At 42.3% G+C, this 17,725-nt stretch overlaps 1 protein-coding gene across 2 annotated transcripts in view; it reads right to left on the bottom strand.

The window, feature by feature from the left end:
* GADL1 (glutamate decarboxylase like 1) overlaps nucleotides 1-16,936 on the bottom strand; it is a 197,225-nt gene extending 180,289 nt beyond the window's left edge. Inside the window, exons 1-3 of one of the 2 annotated variants that reach the window (XM_039343759.1) lie at nucleotides 16,822-16,899; nucleotides 16,175-16,280; nucleotides 14,535-14,637 (exon numbers count right to left, since the gene is read on the bottom strand). In XM_039343759.1, coding sequence (XP_039199693.1) covers nucleotides 14,535-14,637; nucleotides 16,175-16,267 — 196 coding nt within the window. In that variant the 5' untranslated portion in view covers nucleotides 16,268-16,280; nucleotides 16,822-16,899. Of the gene's footprint in view, nucleotides 1-14,534; nucleotides 14,638-16,174; nucleotides 16,281-16,821 lie in introns of both variants that reach the window. The other variant, XM_039343760.1, reaches the window with a different exon arrangement.
* Between the last annotated feature and the right edge of the window lie 789 nt (nucleotides 16,937-17,725).

Raw genomic sequence — 17,725 nt, forward strand, 5'->3', positions numbered from 1 at the left:
GTAGTGAACTTGCATGACTCCAATGCCCCAGAACTCAGTAACTTCAACCGTTTCATGTCCTCTTTGAGAAGACGATTTGAAGACCCCCTGGCTGATCGCAAAGCCCGTGAAAAAATAACAACGATGAGGCAGGGCAAACGCCCAGTGGCTGAGTATACACAAGAATTCCGGGCCATTGCCAGCAAACTGAATTGGCCAGAAGACATCCTCCTTGGCCATTTCAAAGACGGACTAAACTATGATCTATATGATGCTTGCCTACCCCGAGGGGACCCACATCGACTTGAGGAATGGTACGTCTTGGCAGAGGAAGCAGAGATCGACATATTGAAGAGGCACCGCCGAGGAAAACAATGGAGCCGCCCCCCGCCTGAGCTGACACACCAACCGGTGAAATCATCGGATACAGCCAAGAAGCAAATGGGATGTTTCAAGTGCGGAAGAGAAGGGCATCGAGCTGTAGAATGCCGCTCAAAGGCCCCCCAGCACAACCCAGACAGATCCCCAATCAACAAACCCGGAAAGTATTCAGCTAAGCCAAAAGAAACGGCCATGAGAATGATGGAAATTGCAGAAACCCCCACCTCTGCTCACCAAGGGGAAAGGACTCCAGCCTACACCACAGGGCCGGTGGATGCCTCAGATGACAGCTCGGAGGGCGAACCCCTGGTAAGTGGATGCATCACACCCATCTTCAAAACAGTGACTATATTAATCCCCCCCATGCCCGAAGCTGTGAAGGTGAAAGCCTTAATAGACTCTGGCTGTACCCGCTGCCTCATTAGCCCAACACTAGTGGGGAATCTGGGCATCCCATCCAGGAGACTGGAACAACCAATCTCATTTGGCCAGCTAGATGGATCCATAGCAGGGGGGGTGCCAGCTACCCTAGCCACTTTGCCAATACATCTCTCCCTGGGCAACCATGAAGAGGACTTAACGTTTGTGGTGACCCCAGGTATGGAATGCCCAATGATTCTAGGGATGGAATGGTTGAAAAAATGGAACCCCTGGGTAAATTGGAGGACGACAGAAATCAAATTCCCGAAGGGGGACCCTATGGACTTAAAACCCCAAGGGAGGCTACCAGAATCAAGAATAGAAAAAGCATCCATAGGAGAGGAAAAAAGATTAACAGAAATACCAGAGGAATATAGGGACCTTGCTGAAGTCTTCAGTGAGGAGAGGGCGAATGAGCTTCCCCCCCACCGACCCACAGACTGTACCATTGAATTCAAGCCTGGGGCAAAACTCCCGAAGCCCAGATTATACTCCATGAGCCCAAAGGAGAAGGAGGAAATGGAAAGATTTATAAAAAAAACCTGGAGAGAGGTTTCATTGAGCCAGCCAAGCCTAAAGTGGCTGCCCCGGTCCTTTTTAGAGAGAAGAAGGATGGCTCCTTTACGTTTATGCGTGGATTATAGGGCCCTGAATACAATCAGTGAAAGCAACCTATACCCGCTGCCCCTCATGAAAGACATGCTGTCACACCTATCGAAAGGGAAAATTTTTTCTAAACTAGACTTAAGGGAAGCTTACTATCGAGTAAGAATCAAGGAAGGGGACGAATGGAAGACTGCATTTAACTGCCCCATGGGGTGCTATCAATTCAAAGTCTTGCCATTTGGATTACAAGGGGGCCCTGCAGTCTTTATGCAATTAATCAATGACGTTCTAAGGGAGCACCTGTTTAAGGGGGTCCTTGTTTACTTGGACGACATTCTTATCTTTACCGAAACAAAAGAAGAACACGTCAAACTTGTCAGAGCGGTTTTAAAGAAGCTGCGAGCCGCTCACCTATATGCCAAACTCTCAAAATGCGAATTCCACCAGGAAAGGATAGACTACCTAGGCTATCGCATATCCCCACAGGGCATTGAAATGGACCCAGAGAAGGTCAGAGCAGTATTAGAATGGGCACCACCCCGCACAAGAAAGCAACTACAAAGTTTCCTGGGCTTTGCAAATTTTTACCGCCAATTCATCCCCTCATTTGCACAGATAGCCTTGCCCCTCACTAACTTACTAAAAACGAAGGGAACATCCTCAGTAAAACCTAGCCAGCCACTAACATGGACAATGGAGTGCCAAGCAGCGTTTGAGAGACTAAAGAGACTTTTTTCTGCCGAACCAGTACTAAGGCACCCAGACATGGACAAACCCTTCATAATACAGGCAGATGCAAGTGATGTGGCAGTGGGGGCTGTGCTATTACAAGAAAATGATGATGCAGTATTGCAACCCTGTGCATATACATCTAAGAAACTCACGGAAACAGAACAGCGCTGGCCCGTATGGGAGAAGGAGGCTTATGGGATACGTTGGGCATTACTCACGTGGCGACAGTTCCTGGAAGGCAACAAAATCCCCTTCCAGGTATGGACTGATCACAAAAATTTAGAAGCCCTGAAAACTCCCAGGAAACTCAATCCCAAACAAGCCCGCTGGTCCCAGCATTTTCACCAATTCCAATTTAAGCTCAAACATTTACCAGGAAGAAAGAACTTCCTGGCAGATGCACTATCTCGCATGCCCCAATATAACAGCGCACGAACCACAGACTCTAGACCAATAATGGCAGAGTCACAACTGGCAGCGCCAGTAACCACAAGAACCCAAGCCAAAATAAAACCACAACTGGACAGCCAAACTGGGATTGAATTCAGAAAAAGTTTGGAAACAGATGATTGGTTCCAGAAAAACAAACATGTGTGCACAATGAGAGACGGATTGCCTTGGGTAGGGGAAAAGTTATATATACCAACAACTCAAAGACTAACTTTCATGCAACTTTGCCATGACACAAAATCAGCAGGGCATTTTGGATTTGTAAAAACTTTACACTTAATTAAACGGCAATTTTGGTGGCCATCAATAAAAAAGGACATAGAAAGTTATGTTGCCAGCTGCCCAACCTGTGCATCAGCAAAGAGGTTGCAAGGGAAATCGCCAGGGCTGTTACAACCAGTGGCAAGTCCCTCAGCCCCCTGGAGGGAAATAGCCATGGATTTTATAGTGGAATTGCCTGAAAGCAATGGGAATACTGTTATCTGGACAGTCACGGACCTATTTTCCAAACAGGTGCACTTTATCCCTTGCCAAAAAATTCCCACTGCAAAGGCCTTAGCAAAACTTTTTATCCAGCACATTTACAGATTGCACGGGGCACCCCAACGCATCATCTCTGATAGGGGAGTGCAATTTACGTCTGCATTTTGGAAGGAATTTTTATCCCTCTTAGGGACCACTCAGGGACTGACATCTAGCCATCACCCTCAACAGATGGACAAGCGGAACGCTGCCAGTCGGTACTTGAGCAATATTTGAGATGTTTTTTAAATTTCCAACAGAGTGATTGGACGGACTTACTTCCTTTTGCAGAAGTTGCCTACAATAATGCAGTCCACTCCAGCACAGGCTACACTCCTTTTCAAATAGCCAACGGCCAAAGTTTCAACCCTATGCCAGAGTTAACCCCAAAAGAACCAACGATCCCTTCACTGAAAGAATGGATGGAAAACCTACAAAACACCTGGCCAATAGTCAGAAAATCACTAGATGAAGCTAGGCGGGCATACAAAGCACAAGCCGATAAAAAAAGGGTTGAGCCTACACCATTCATTATAGGAGAAATGGTGTACTTATCTACAAAATACCTAAAGTCCCTACAGCCCTGTAAAAAACTTGGACCAAAATATATAGGACCTTTTCCAATTAAAAGGATCATAAATCCAGTAACAGTAGAATTAGAATTACCCAAAAACCTCAGGCAAATACACCCAATTTTTCATTGCAGCTTGCTGAAAAGAGAGCATCAGTCACCTCTACGGCCAAAAATCCCCCCCCCACCACCTCCAATCATGGTGGAGGGGGAACAACACTTCGAAATAAAAGAGATCCTTGACTCTAGGAGATATCGTGGAACAACTCAGTACCTAGTTGCCTGGAAACACCTCCCTGCCTCACAAAATGAGTGGGTCCATAAACGTCACGTCAGAGCCCCGAAGCTATTGAAGAAGTTTCACACAGAGTATCCTAACAAGCCTAACTAAATTTTTTACTTGTGTTTTCTTTCAGGTGGATCTCTCTTATTGTTAAGAGGGGCCGGATGTCAGAATCCAATTATATTTCATCTTTAATTATCAAACATAGAAACTCCCAATTCTGCCTTCTCTGGATTCTGCCATAAGAGGGAGAAAAGGGGGAGAGCAAAGGGGCTTTATGGCCCTCACTTCCTTCAGCACACTTCAAAGGACTGAATGTGTGTTTATTGTGGCCTCTAAGCTTTAACATATCAAAGAAGAGTAATTGCCTTTCATGTAGTTATCTGAAGTCTCCATCCAGACGGAAGAAGAAAGGGGATGGAATTGTGATACTTGAAACTATCACTGGAAGGGGGGTTGATTGGGTGGGACTACTGGGGAACCCCTTAAAACCTTGAATGGGAGAGCTTGAACCCCAAGTCCTGTCTAGCATGCCTGCAACCATTTTCTCTTAATAAAGGATTCCTGTTGGAAGAGCTATTCCAAGAGTTCTGTCTTCTTAAGATGCAAAGTGGGGTGGATCCAGAGAAGGCAGAATTGGGAGTTTCTATGTTTGATAATTAAAGATGAAATATAATTGGATTCTGACATCCGGCCCCTCTTAACAATAAGAGAGATCCACCTGAAAGAAAACACAAGTAAAAAATTTAGTTAGGCTTGTTAGGATACTCTGTGTGAAACTTCTTCAATAGCTTCGGGGCTCTGACGTGACGTTTATGGACCCACTCATTTTGTGAGGCAGGGAGGTGTTTCCAGGCAACTAGGTACTGAGTTGTTCCACGATATCTCCTAGAGTCAAGGATCTCTTTTATTTCGAAGTGTTGTTCCCCCTCCACCATGATTGGAGGTGGTGGGGGGGGGATTTTTGGCCGTAGAGGTGACTGATGCTCTCTTTTCAGCAAGCTGCAATGAAAAATTGGGTGTATTTGCCTGAGGTTTTTGGGTAATTCTAATTCTACTGTTACTGGATTTATGATCCTTTTAATTGGAAAAGGTCCTATATATTTTGGTCCAAGTTTTTTACAGGGCTGTAGGGACTTTAGGTATTTTGTAGATAAGTACACCATTTCTCCTATAATGAATGGTGTAGGCTCAACCCTTTTTTTATCGGCTTGTGCTTTGTATGCCCGCCTAGCTTCATCTAGTGATTTTCTGACTATTGGCCAGGTGTTTTGTAGGTTTTCCATCCATTCTTTCAGTGAAGGGATCGTTGGTTCTTTTGGGGTTAACTCTGGCATAGGGTTGAAACTTTGGCCGTTGGCTATTTGAAAAGGAGTGTAGCCTGTGCTGGAGTGGACTGCATTATTGTAGGCAACTTCTGCAAAAGGAAGTAAGTCCGTCCAATCACTCTGTTGGAAATTTAAAAAACATCTCAAATATTGCTCAAGTACCGACTGGCAGCGTTCCGCTTGTCCATCTGTCTGAGGGTGATGGCTAGATGTCAGTCCCTGAGTGGTCCCTAAGAGGGATAAAAATTCCTTCCAAAATGTAGACGTAAATTGCACTCCCCTATCAGAGATGATGCGTTGGGGTGCCCCGTGCAATCTGTAAATGTGCTGGATAAAAAGTTTTGCTAAGGCCTTTGCAGTGGGAATTTTTTGGCAAGGGATAAAGTGCACCTGTTTGGAAAATAGGTCCGTGACTGTCCAGATAACAGTATTCCCATTGCTTTCAGGCAATTCCACTATAAAATCCATGGCTATTTCCCTCCAGGGGGCTGAGGGACTTGCCACTGGTTGTAACAGCCCTGGCGATTTCCCTTGCAACCTCTTTGCTGATGCACAGGTTGGGCAGCTGGCAACATAACTTTCTATGTCCTTTTTTATTGATGGCCACCAAAATTGCCGTTTAATTAAGTGTAAAGTTTTTACAAATCCAAAATGCCCTGCTGATTTTGTGTCATGGCAAAGTTGCATGAAAGTTAGTCTTTGAGTTGTTGGTATATATAACTTTTCCCCTACCCAAGGCAATCCGTCTCTCATTGTGCACACATGTTGTTTTTCTGGAACCAATCATCTGTTTCCAAACTTTTTCTGAATTCAATCCCAGTTTGGCTGTCCAGTTGTGGTTTTATTTTGGCTTGGGTTCTTGTGGTTACTGGCGCTGCCAGTTGTGACTCTGCCATTATTGGTCTAGAGTCTGTGGTTCGTGCGCTGTTATATTGGGGCATGCGAGATAGTGCATCTGCCAGGAAGTTCTTTCTTCCTGGTAAATGTTTGAGCTTAAATTGGAATTGGTGAAAATGCTGGGACCAGCGGGCTTGTTTGGGATTGAGTTTCCTGGAAGTTTTCAGGGCTTCTAAATTTTTGTGATCAGTCCATACCTGGAAGGGGATTTTGTTGCCTTCCAGGAACTGTCGCCACGTGAGTAATGCCCAACGTATCCCATAAGCCTCCTTCTCCCATACGGGCCAGCGCTGTTCTGTTTCCGTGAGTTTCTTGGATGTATATGCACAGGGTTGCAATACTGCATCATCATTTTCTTGTAATAGCACAGCCCCCACTGCCACATCACTTGCATCTGCCTGTATTATGAAGGGCTTGTCCATGTCTGGGTGCCTTAGTACTGGTTCGGCAGAAAAAAGTCTCTTTAGTCTCTCAAACGCTGCTTGGCACTCCATTGTCCATTTTAGTGGCTGGCTAGGTTTTACTGAGGATGTTCCCTTCGTTTTTAGTAAGTTAGTGAGGGGCAAGGCTATCTGTGCAAATGAGGGGATGAATTGGCGGTAAAAATTTGCAAAGCCCAGGAAACTTTGTAGTTGCTTTCTTGTGCGGGGTGGTGCCCATTCTAATACTGCTCTGACCTTCTCTGGGTCCATTTCAATGCCCTGTGGGGATATGCGATAGCTAGGTAGTCTATCCTTTCCTGGTGGAATTCGCATTTTGAGAGTTTGGCATATAGGTGAGCGGCTCGCAGCTTCTTTAAAACCGCTCTGACAAGTTTGACGTGTTCTTCTTTTGTTTCAGTAAAGATAAGAATGTCGTCCAAGTAAACAAGGACCCCCTTAAACAGGTGCTCCCTTAGAACGTCATTGATTAATTGCATAAAGACTGCAGGGCCCCCTTGTAATCCAAATGGCAAGACTTTGAATTGATAGCACCCCATGGGGCAGTTAAATGCAGTCTTCCATTCGTCCCCTTCCTTGATTCTTACTCGATAGTAAGCTTCCCTTAAGTCTAGTTTAGAAAAAATTTTCCCTTTCGATAGGTGTGACAGCATGTCTTTCATGAGGGGCAGCGGGTATAGGTTGCTTTCACTGATTGTATTCAGGGCCCTATAATCCACGCATAAACGTAAGGAGCCATCCTTCTTCTCTCTAAAAAAGGACCGGGGCAGCCACTTTAGGCTTGGCTGGCTCAATGAAACCTCTCTCCAGGTTTTTTTTTATAAATCTTTCCATTTCCTCCTTCTCCTTTGGGCTCATGGAGTATAATCTGGGCTTCGGGAGTTTTGCCCCAGGCTTGAATTCAATGGTACAGTCTGTGGGTCGGTGGGGGGGAAGCTCATTCGCCCTCTCCTCACTGAAGACTTCAGCAAGGTCCCTATATTCCTCTGGTATTTCTGTTAATCTTTTTTCCTCTCCTATGGATGCTTTTTCTATTCTTGATTCTGGTAGCCTCCCTTGGGGTTTTAAGTCCATAGGGTCCCCCTTCGGGAATTTGATTTCTGTCGTCCTCCAATTTACCCAGGGGTTCCATTTTTTCAACCATTCCATCCCTAGAATCATTGGGCATTCCATACCTGGGGTCACCACAAACGTTAAGTCCTCTTCATGGTTGCCCAGGGAGAGATGTATTGGCAAAGTGGCTAGGGTAGCTGGCACCCCCCCTGCTATGGATCCATCTAGCTGGCCAAATGAGATTGGTTGTTCCAGTCTCCTGGATGGGATGCCCAGATTCCCCACTAGTGTTGGGCTAATGAGGCAGCGGGTACAGCCAGAGTCTATTAAGGCTTTCACCTTCACAGCTTCGGGCATGGGGGGATTAATATAGTCACTGTTTTGAAGATGGGTGTGATGCATCCACTTACCAGGGGTTCGCCCTCCGAGCTGTCATCTGAGGCATCCACCGGCCCTGTGGTGTAGGCTGGAGTCCTTTCCCCTTGGTGAGCAGAGGTGGGGGTTTCTGCAATTTCCATCATTCTCATGGCCGTTTCTTTTGGCTTAGCTGAATACTTTCCGGGTTTGTTGATTGGGGATCTGTCTGGGTTGTGCTGGGGGGCCTTTGAGCGGCATTCTACAGCTCGATGCCCTTCTCTTCCGCACTTGAAACATCTCATTTGCTTCTTGGCTGTATCCGATGATTTCACCGGTTGGTGTGTCAGCTCAGGCGGGGGGGCGGCTCCATTGTTTTCCTCGGCGGTGCCTCTTCAATATGTCGATCTCTGCTTCCTCTGCCAAGACGTACCATTCCTCAAGTCGATGTGGGTCCCCTCGGGGTAGGCAAGCATCATATAGATCATAGTTTAGTCCGTCTTTGAAATGGCCAAGGAGGATGTCTTCTGGCCAATTCAGTTTGCTGGCAATGGCCCGGAATTCTTGTGTATACTCAGCCACTGGGCGTTTGCCCTGCCTCATCGTTGTTATTTTTTCACGGGCTTTGCGATCAGCCAGGGGGTCTTCAAATCGTCTTCTCAAAGAGGACATGAAACGGTTGAAGTTACTGAGTTCTGGGGCATTGGAGTCATGCAAGTTCACTACCCAATCCGCAGCTGGTCCATCCAGGGCAGATTGCACGATCCGGATGCGGGCTTTGTCGCTGGGAATGTCCTGCCCATATTCCTCCATGTAGCTGAGGACTTGGGTTAGGAAAAATCCCAAGCGTGTTGGCTCCCCTTTGAATTTCACTTCCAACGGTGGACGTCTTGGAATGGATCGGTGCCTCTGTTGTGGGTGGTAGTGCCTTCCGTCCAGATTGCCATCTGTGGTCCGGTAGGGGGTGGGAGCTCCTGGATCAGTAGATGTCCCTGGGGTTGCAGGTTCCACGTTCCCCTCGGTGTCTCTCCCTTTGCGGCTCCAGGAACTGGGGCAGCCGTAGGGTTCAGTATTCTCCTCTCCTAGGGAGCTGAGAGTTCTCTTCATCAGGTCAATAGCTTTCTCTAGGATCCAGTCTGAGTACGGTGCCCAGCTTCCTCCCTCTTCACTTGCGTGCAGGGATTTCTCCATCTCCTGCTTCCATTCTGGTTGCTTGGTCCCCCGTCTCAGGGTCACCTTTCTTGATTCCTTTCCCCACTCACTTTTCTTTCCAACGCCCATCGACCAGCGAGGCTTGTGGTCCTGTGTCTCCACCACTTCTTCTCCTGAGGAATCTGGCCTCTCGGATCCCAACATCTGGCAAGGTTCCAACTGGGTCAGCGGCTCTCTTTCCAGGGAGTTTTCCCCCTCTTTTGCTCCATTGTCTGACATGGTAAATTTTTGCAAAATCCCCCGGCAAGGGTCTTCCTTCCAGGTGGATTAATTTTGCAAGTCCTGTCTAATGTAAGGACCCACCCCACTTTGCATCTTAAGAAGACAGAACTCTTGGAATAATTCTTCCAACAGGAATCCTTTATTAAGAGAAAATGGTTGCAGGCATGCTAGACAGGACTTGGGGTTCAAGCTCTCCCATTCAAGGTTTTAAGGGGTTCCCCAGTAGTCCCACCCAATCAACCCCCCTTCCAGTGATAGTTTCAAGTATCACAATTCCATCCCCTTTCTTCTTCCGTCTGGATGGAGACTTCAGATAACTACATGAAAGGCAATTACTCTTCTTTGATATGTTAAAGCTTAGAGGCCACAATAAACACACATTCAGTCCTTTGAAGTGTGCTGAAGGAAGTGAGGGCCATAAAGCCCCTTTGCTCTCCCCCTTTTCTCCCTCTTATGGCAGAATCCAGAGAAGGCAGAATTGGGAGTTTCTATGTTTGATAATTAAAGATGAAATATAATTGGATTCTGACACTAGGCTTTTCTGCCTTTCTTTTCGTTTCTGACAATTCTGAAAAACTTGTTCTTTTAGGCACTTCTTTTTCTGCAGTTTAGCCTTTCTAGCACAATCTCTACAGATTGTGGCAAATGACTTGTAACCATCTTTGGTTATATGCTCCTCATTATTCCCTATAAATAATCCTTATATTTTTATCATTTAGAAATCTCTGTCTATATTCACATAGGATATGACTCGTTTTTATATGACTCCATTTTTTCGTAGTAGGGACTGCTTGTGATTGTGTCTTCATTGTTATGTTTTACAGAATCTCTGATCTTTCTTGCACTTTTTCTAGATTCCAAGCCAATGGTTCTGATCATTCTTCTGTCTCAGTTCACCAAAATCAGCTGTTGTGAACTCCAATGCACAAGTCTGAATCCTCTGTTGTTTCTTCTCTTGATATCATGAATTCAGGGATAACATCATTTTCTCTCAGTTTCCAATCACCTTCACTGGTTCAACAAATTTCTTCTTCTTGGATTAAGGATTAAGTTCAGAATAGCAGACATTTTTGTTCATTCTTCCATCTTAAAACAAATAAAGTTGTCAGCAAGAGTAGAAAGGAGTTTGTTGGATTCATGCTAATCCACATTTTGTTTAATTAAAACACATGAATATTTATTTATTATAAAATTTGGAGACCGCCATTTCACTCACAAAGCAACTCAGTGGAGAAGCATGTTGACAGAAAAAAGCATGTTGATAAGAAAATTCCATTTCCTGTTATATTTCAAGAAGTGAACACCTTAGATATACCTGGTCTTCTGGTTTGTTTTATAGTTAGCTCTTTCCAAGGCAGTATTCCAAAGCATTTCCAAATGCCTTGATATAGTGCTTGAATACAAAACATTTTCAGAAAACAACAAAATTTAGATGGCCCTTCCAGTTACAGCAAATGCTGGCTTCGCAGTTTTAAAATAATAAATATCAGAACTCAGATGAGAGCAAATGTCTAGGAAAATTCATGTCTCCAAGAAACAAAAGGGAGAATACTGATTGAAGATAATTTTTAGTTTCAGTTTATAATAATTTATGCTCTTTTAGAGAACATCAACAAAGATGATTAGGGGACTGGAGGCTAAAATATATGAAGAACAGTTGCAGGAATTGGGTATGTCTACTTTAAAAAAAATAAAAATTAGGGATGACAAGATAGCAGTGTTCCAAAATCTAAGGGGCTGTCACAAAGAAGAAGGAGTCAAGATATTCTCCAAAGCACCTGAAGACAGGACAAGAAGCAATGGATGGAAACCAATCAAGGAGAGAACCAACTAGAATTTAGGAGAAATTTCCTGACAGTTAGAACAATTAATCAGTGAAAAGGCTTGCCTCCAGAAGTTGTGGATGCTCCAACACTGGAGATTTTTAAAGAAGAGATTGGACACCATTTGTCTGAAATGGTATAGGGTCTCCTGTTTGAGTCATGGGTTGGACTAGAAGACTTCCAAGGTCCCTTCTAATTCCTTTATTCTATTATTCCCCTCTACATGAAAAAACGCCTTGTATGTCCATTATCAATGCCAAATGCTTCCTGCTATTTGTTTTTCTTCACAAATAAGAAACATCGAACCAAGAAAGCCACATTGGATGATGATTATTGATTGTTGGGAATAAATATAGGAAAGAAAAGCTTTATACCATATGTAAATATATACAAAAAGTATTTTTTACAAGAAAAGAAGAGAGAACCATCCAGGGAAGACCATCTTCTCTTTTCTTATCCCCAGATTCGACCACAATTAGGTTCAACATTACCTTCTTCCCATTACTTCATAAATAACCTGAAGCAAGGGGGGGGGAGGGTTGCAGCAGAATCCTCTTATCAGTTTACATTTATACTGTTATGCCAGATGCAAAATCATGTGTATTCAAATATTCATAAGCAGGCAAGGTCAGGACAAAGAAATGATTTTATTGCCTTTTCCCCAGTCAGTCATTGCAGTGTCAAATACTGCACTGATAATAGGCAGCAGCCTTGCCCCTGACTTATCTACTTCTTCCTGAAGTTATTTATCTGTATAATAACTGTTAATCCCATGAAACATTGGGGGGATTCAGTTTAATCTGGAAGTTGCTAAGTATAAAAAGAATGATTCATTGTATTTCTAAATTAAGCTTCAGTGAATGCACATTTTAAAAAGGAAGGGGGAACTTTTCCAGAAATCCACACTGGTGCCCAGTGAGAATCACTTTTTCAGCTTTCATTCCATGGAATAACTAGGGTTATAACTAGAATAAAATGGGATGACTTCATTCAGCTTCCTTTCTTTGTATACTTTTATAAGCTTTTTTGCAGAAAACCTTTGAATAAAAGAAACCCCAAAAGTTATTCAATTCGATGAGAATTCTTGGAGTGAGAAGCTAAACAAAGTGCAAGTCACAATAAAGCATACTTGTTCTGCAAAATGTTTTTAACAATTAAGCAAAAGCCTATACTGGTATAAGGTTTACCAGTAAGATAACTGCAATGAGATAGATCCAAAGCTGAATGCTACAACTGGATAGAAAACTTGTGCAGGAAAAAGAGAAAACAGCACTGTATCCTAGATATATAGTTATATGGGTCTGTATGTTTTAAAAATGCAAACAATGCAAAATGTGTGTGCACTTTAAAATGCAAACTGTGATCAGATTGTTATCTGGGTCATTTGTTTCTTGCCAGAGAATGTGGGTTTTTTTTATGGCTCTGTACAATTTCCAGGCACTAAAAACTAAAATGGTTTCTGCTAAGTCCTTTGATCGTGGGCGAATGATGAAGACTCATTGTGCAGTTAATAGCTCTTTATTCGTTTAACAGCAAAACCACAACAACGAGCAGCAGCACGCAGGCCTCTCTTTATCTGCCTAGAGCCCCGGACACAATGGCAACAATTAGCGGAGCGCTTTCACGCCTTGTGCATGCGCGCAAGGCTGGCGCCTCTCAGTCTGGTCCCGGGCAGCTTTTGGAATGTTATGTCCTGAGCTTTTGCAGGCTCAGGACACAACAGTTTCGTTATAGAATTACCCTCTGTTTAACCCAGAAGGAAATTTTCCCTAAAAGAAACTTTCCAAAATTTCACAAGATCTTGTCAAAAATGCCAATATCGTGGAAGATTTTATTATCTCGTGAGATATGGGTGCTTTTGCCAATGTCCAATTATATGTTTCCCAAACAAATTCTATTTTACAGAAGAAGTTATCTAGCTTTCAGACTAGCATTATGTGAATGCTAACATAAAGCATATTGAAACAATATATTGAAAGGACAATTAAAACAAATAGTTTCAAATTCAATGAACCAATTTTCAAAGGAACAATATTGCCTTACAATTTCTGTGGCTGCTGCCATTAGCAAAGTTTCCCACAAACAACTTATGACAAAAATGTGATGAAAATAAATAAGGATCTCAAGTCCTACCACACTCTGGCACAGAGCAAATTTAGATTTAATGCTGTCCATCGCTGTATTCCTGTTAATATCCTGTGATATCAATCCTCCTTAGGCAAACCAATTATTTGTGGTTCAGTTGCAACTGAAATCACAGAATGTTGATTTAATTGTTTGTGATGATGAAGCCCTGCAACTTTCTCATTCACAGGAATTCTTGCTTAATCCTATTCCCACATACTGGGTTTGGAGATCTCTTGTAACTTTCATATGTAGTCTTATCAACAAACCTTATTTTAATCCTTTTGTAAAACTTTTAGTCAATTTTACGATGCTGAAAATGAAAACAAGAATCTACACCCCTTCAGGTTTCACCTTGAATCCCAGTCTTTTGGTCAGAAGCATCTGCATTGCTAGCCACAATGATACCAATATGACAAAATTTGCATCATGATGTTTCAATGCAATCTCCAGCTCTTCTCTGTATTTGCAGACAATGTCACAACATATGATTATAATGATGCACATTTTATCATTGATGCTCTGGGCTCAAGTGAATCATCTCGCCATTCCTCCCCCCACACATATACAGAGTCTTTACACTGCACCTACAACAATTATAGTAGTTGAAAATAATACGTGACAGCAAAATGCTGCCACCGTCTAGCATTCAGTGAGAATTTCTAGGCAAGAAGAATGGTGTCTCAAACCCACCAGTTTTTCCACATAATGATACATAATCTCAAGTTATACCTTGAGCAGTGTTTTTGGTAGTACAAGTTATCCTAGACTTAGGACCACAATTTGGACTGGAATTACAGTTGCTAAATAATGCAGCTGTAAATGCACATTATTTAACAATTGGAATCCTGGTAATTCCTTTGCTGTTGTTAAGCAAATTTTACCGGAAGTTAGCTGAGGACTTGCATCAATCCAAGTTATTTCCAGCTTGGTCACTCCCAGCCATAAGCTTCAGTAAGGTATTGGACTATCTCTATCTCCCTCGTCCTGTCCACCTATCTCCACTACTCTGTCATTCCTGGCTTTTTGGCTGCTCTGCATCCAGTCTTTCGAGTTGCTTGCCATGCCCCAAGAGCTGCAGCTGCCCAGCCCAGGCCCAGTCACCCTTGTGACTCTGCAGTCCAAGACCTCTACTACCTTGTGCTGTGCCACTCCAGCTCACTTTCACCAACTTCTTGCTCCCACTGCTGATGAGGCATGCCTGGCTTGGGTGCTGGATCGAACTGGGGCTGGCTTCACACTGTTAAAAAAAAAAGAGAGTCAAAAACGGCTCCTAAGCTACAACATCCCAGAATGCTCCTTTGCAAACACTCACAGGAGAGGCTGGGTTTGTCTTTGCACTGTGAGCAAAGGGGGAAAGCTAAAGCAGCTTTTTTTTTTTCAAAAGTTCCAACTTTAGAATTGCGTATTATTGAGCTTCTAGTATTACAGTCATATTCTGCCTTCTAATGTTATTGTTGGCTGTTTGGGCAATTAGCAGTGTCCTAATTGGCTGGTGCATTTTGCTCATGAATTATCCTTAGAGAGAAAGAAGTCTTTTCTCATCAGCCAAAAACAATACTACAAACTGTAGTAGAAAGTTTGTGACAAAGAAGGACACTGTAACATACCAACTATCAAGATTGGGATAATTTACAATATCTTACACTTCCAAAGTTTTCATGAATTCTTAAAGAGTCACTCCAATTATTAGCATGAAATACCCTCTAATGGTCAACTCTGGTCTGTTTGGTTTACCATTTAAAGAATCACATCTAATGTATTATGCAAACATTGGCATCTTTAAGACATCTATTTAATGCCCCAAAATGTCCTAATCATGAAATATATGAGAACCCGTTAATCTTGTGAGGCCATATGCAGCTTCAAGATGTGTAAGATGTAAATTAATGCCCTATACACTCAGTAAAATAAATGGATTTGCAGTTTTTTTAATGTAAAAAAGTTCAATGTGGCACTGAGCCCAGAATGGTAGAAGAAATTTAACATGTTAAAGGTGAACTTGTAGTACAGCATTGCCCTCCGAGAAATTATGCTTTCTGCAGAAAAGAATATAAATCAAGACAAGAAGTTGAAGGAGAAAACACATTTTCTAAGTGTTGGAGGAAAGAATTGCTTCTGATTTTGAACAAGGACCACTGTTATTATTTTCTGTTACAAGTGCCACATCACACAAAAAAAATCCATGGATTGAGCGTTGGGGACCCCTGCTTTAAACTATCATAAATCTGTTTTGGCAGTATAATAAAATATAGCCATAGTATAGGAAGGAGGCCTTGCTTCCCAAGGCAGAAGGTCAAAAGAGGTGCTATGAGTGATGCTGTGGCCTGTTGAAGAGGAGCAGCCATAGAAATATGCACATTCATTTAGCCTGGCTGTTTGTAATCATATGTTGAGCCCTTCCCTTATCTAGAATATGCCCATGTGCTGAGCACCATTCTTATCTTGGCAAGCAGAACTGTCCTGTTATTTCTTCTTCTTTTTTAAAAAAAAATTATATTATGAAACCAATGAAATGTCTACTAATGGGAGTAATTCACTCGGTTTGTTGTAGCAAGACAGATCTTTGGCAATAAGGGATTTGAAAATTTTTATTTATACCCAGTTTTTAAAAATTAGATTATCTTTCAGTGCCAATTGTTCATTGCCTTTTTTAAAAAAAATTCATTATTTGATGAATATCAATCAGTCAAGTTACACAGTCTAGTTTAGTTGCAAGGCATTTTTTATTTTATTTTATTTGTATCCTGCATTTATTAGTTTTATAAATAACTCACCTTCACTCTCCTACTTTCCTGCAACAACAGCCCTGGGAGGTTGGTTGGGCTGAGAGAAAATGCCTGGCTCAGGATTATCCATCTGGCTTTCATTATGTCTTTCTCTCTGAATTTTGCATACATATATACACAATAAAAAGCCATATAAATAAATATTGCATACAATAAAAAGCCATATAAATAATGGCTGAAGAGTGGTTAGTGTGGCCATGCCCTCCAACTGAGGATATCTTCTGTCTACAAGGCTCTCTGTTTCAAATCTGATTTAAATCCTAAAAAGACAGTAGTGAGGCAAAGAACCTGAAGTTGTCAACTAAAAGATCAGTAGCAGACCAATTTTCCTCACTTGATATTATACTTATATTTAAATAATAACGATCATTTCTAAGTTTGCCTGTCTATATATAAAGTATCTTTATGGAAAAATGTAGCCTCCTTTTTTCTTTTTGGCAATGCAGACAAGCTATGCTAACAATAGATGCTTCCAATCAGGAAATAAGAATAAATATACAATTCATGTAAAATATTGCCATGGGATGAGAAAAGGAAACAGAAATAAAGTAAAAAGTGGGGAAGTGTTGCTTCTCCTCCTCCAACATCCCACCCACTCCAAATAGTTTTTTTTTTTTCCCTTTGAGATGGCTTGCCTGGTTTGTCTGCTTAAGCTTGTCTTGCCAAGTTGTCTCCCAAACAGAAGTTCTTCTCATGGTTTCATAAACAACTGCAGGAGCAAGTGCTGATGGGAAGCTGATTTCAAGCTGCAGACAGCAAAATAGGGGGGAGTCATGTCTGAATTGTTTTTAAAGCAATGAAGAAGTAATATAGGAAGTTTAATAAGAGAATTGGATTTATTATTCTGACAAATGAATAAAATTGAGAAAGTCAAACTGTGACTAATATGACAACTCAAGGAAATTATTGCATCCAAGAGGTAGTATGTGACACTAATTACAGATTTGTTTTGTCATTAGGTGCTGATAGACAAGCAGTTTGTCTATTTAAGTTTATGAACCTTGAAATTAAGATGTAGACTAAAATGGGCTTGAAGGATGGTCTCCCATCTAGAAGATTTTTGCATATAGATTACCAGTCCCCAGCCTTTCTGGATCTGGGGACTGGCAGTGGTAGCAGGAGGTAGAGGTGATAATTTCATGTGCAGGTGACTCACTTGTGCAAATGTAGCGTTGTGTGCTTGGGCATCACTTATGTGGCCTGATTCCCAATGGGCTGCAGCCCGGCACTGGGCTGCAGACCAGGAATTGGGGATCCTTGGTATATATGATCAGTATAACCATTGCAGTCCACTAAAATAGAACCAGATTAGTTCTCCTGTAGACATTAATTGTGAATACTGTGATGGAAAATATGGTAAGACATCAAATTCCTCCACTTGTACACAATTTGACAAATAACTTTTATTCCAAAATAACATTCCTCAAGTCAGTACTGTCTCCATTGCATAATTAAATATTGATTGATTGGTTCACGTATAACTAAGCCATAGTTGACTAAATCAGAGTTTATTGCAAAAATTAAAATTGATTGAATACC

The sequence above is a fragment of the Crotalus tigris genome, unplaced genomic scaffold, assembly GCF_016545835.1.
Source record: "Crotalus tigris isolate CLP2741 ecotype Arizona unplaced genomic scaffold, ASM1654583v1 scf7180000017871.4482833, whole genome shotgun sequence".
NCBI lineage: Eukaryota > Metazoa > Chordata > Lepidosauria > Squamata > Viperidae > Crotalus > Crotalus tigris.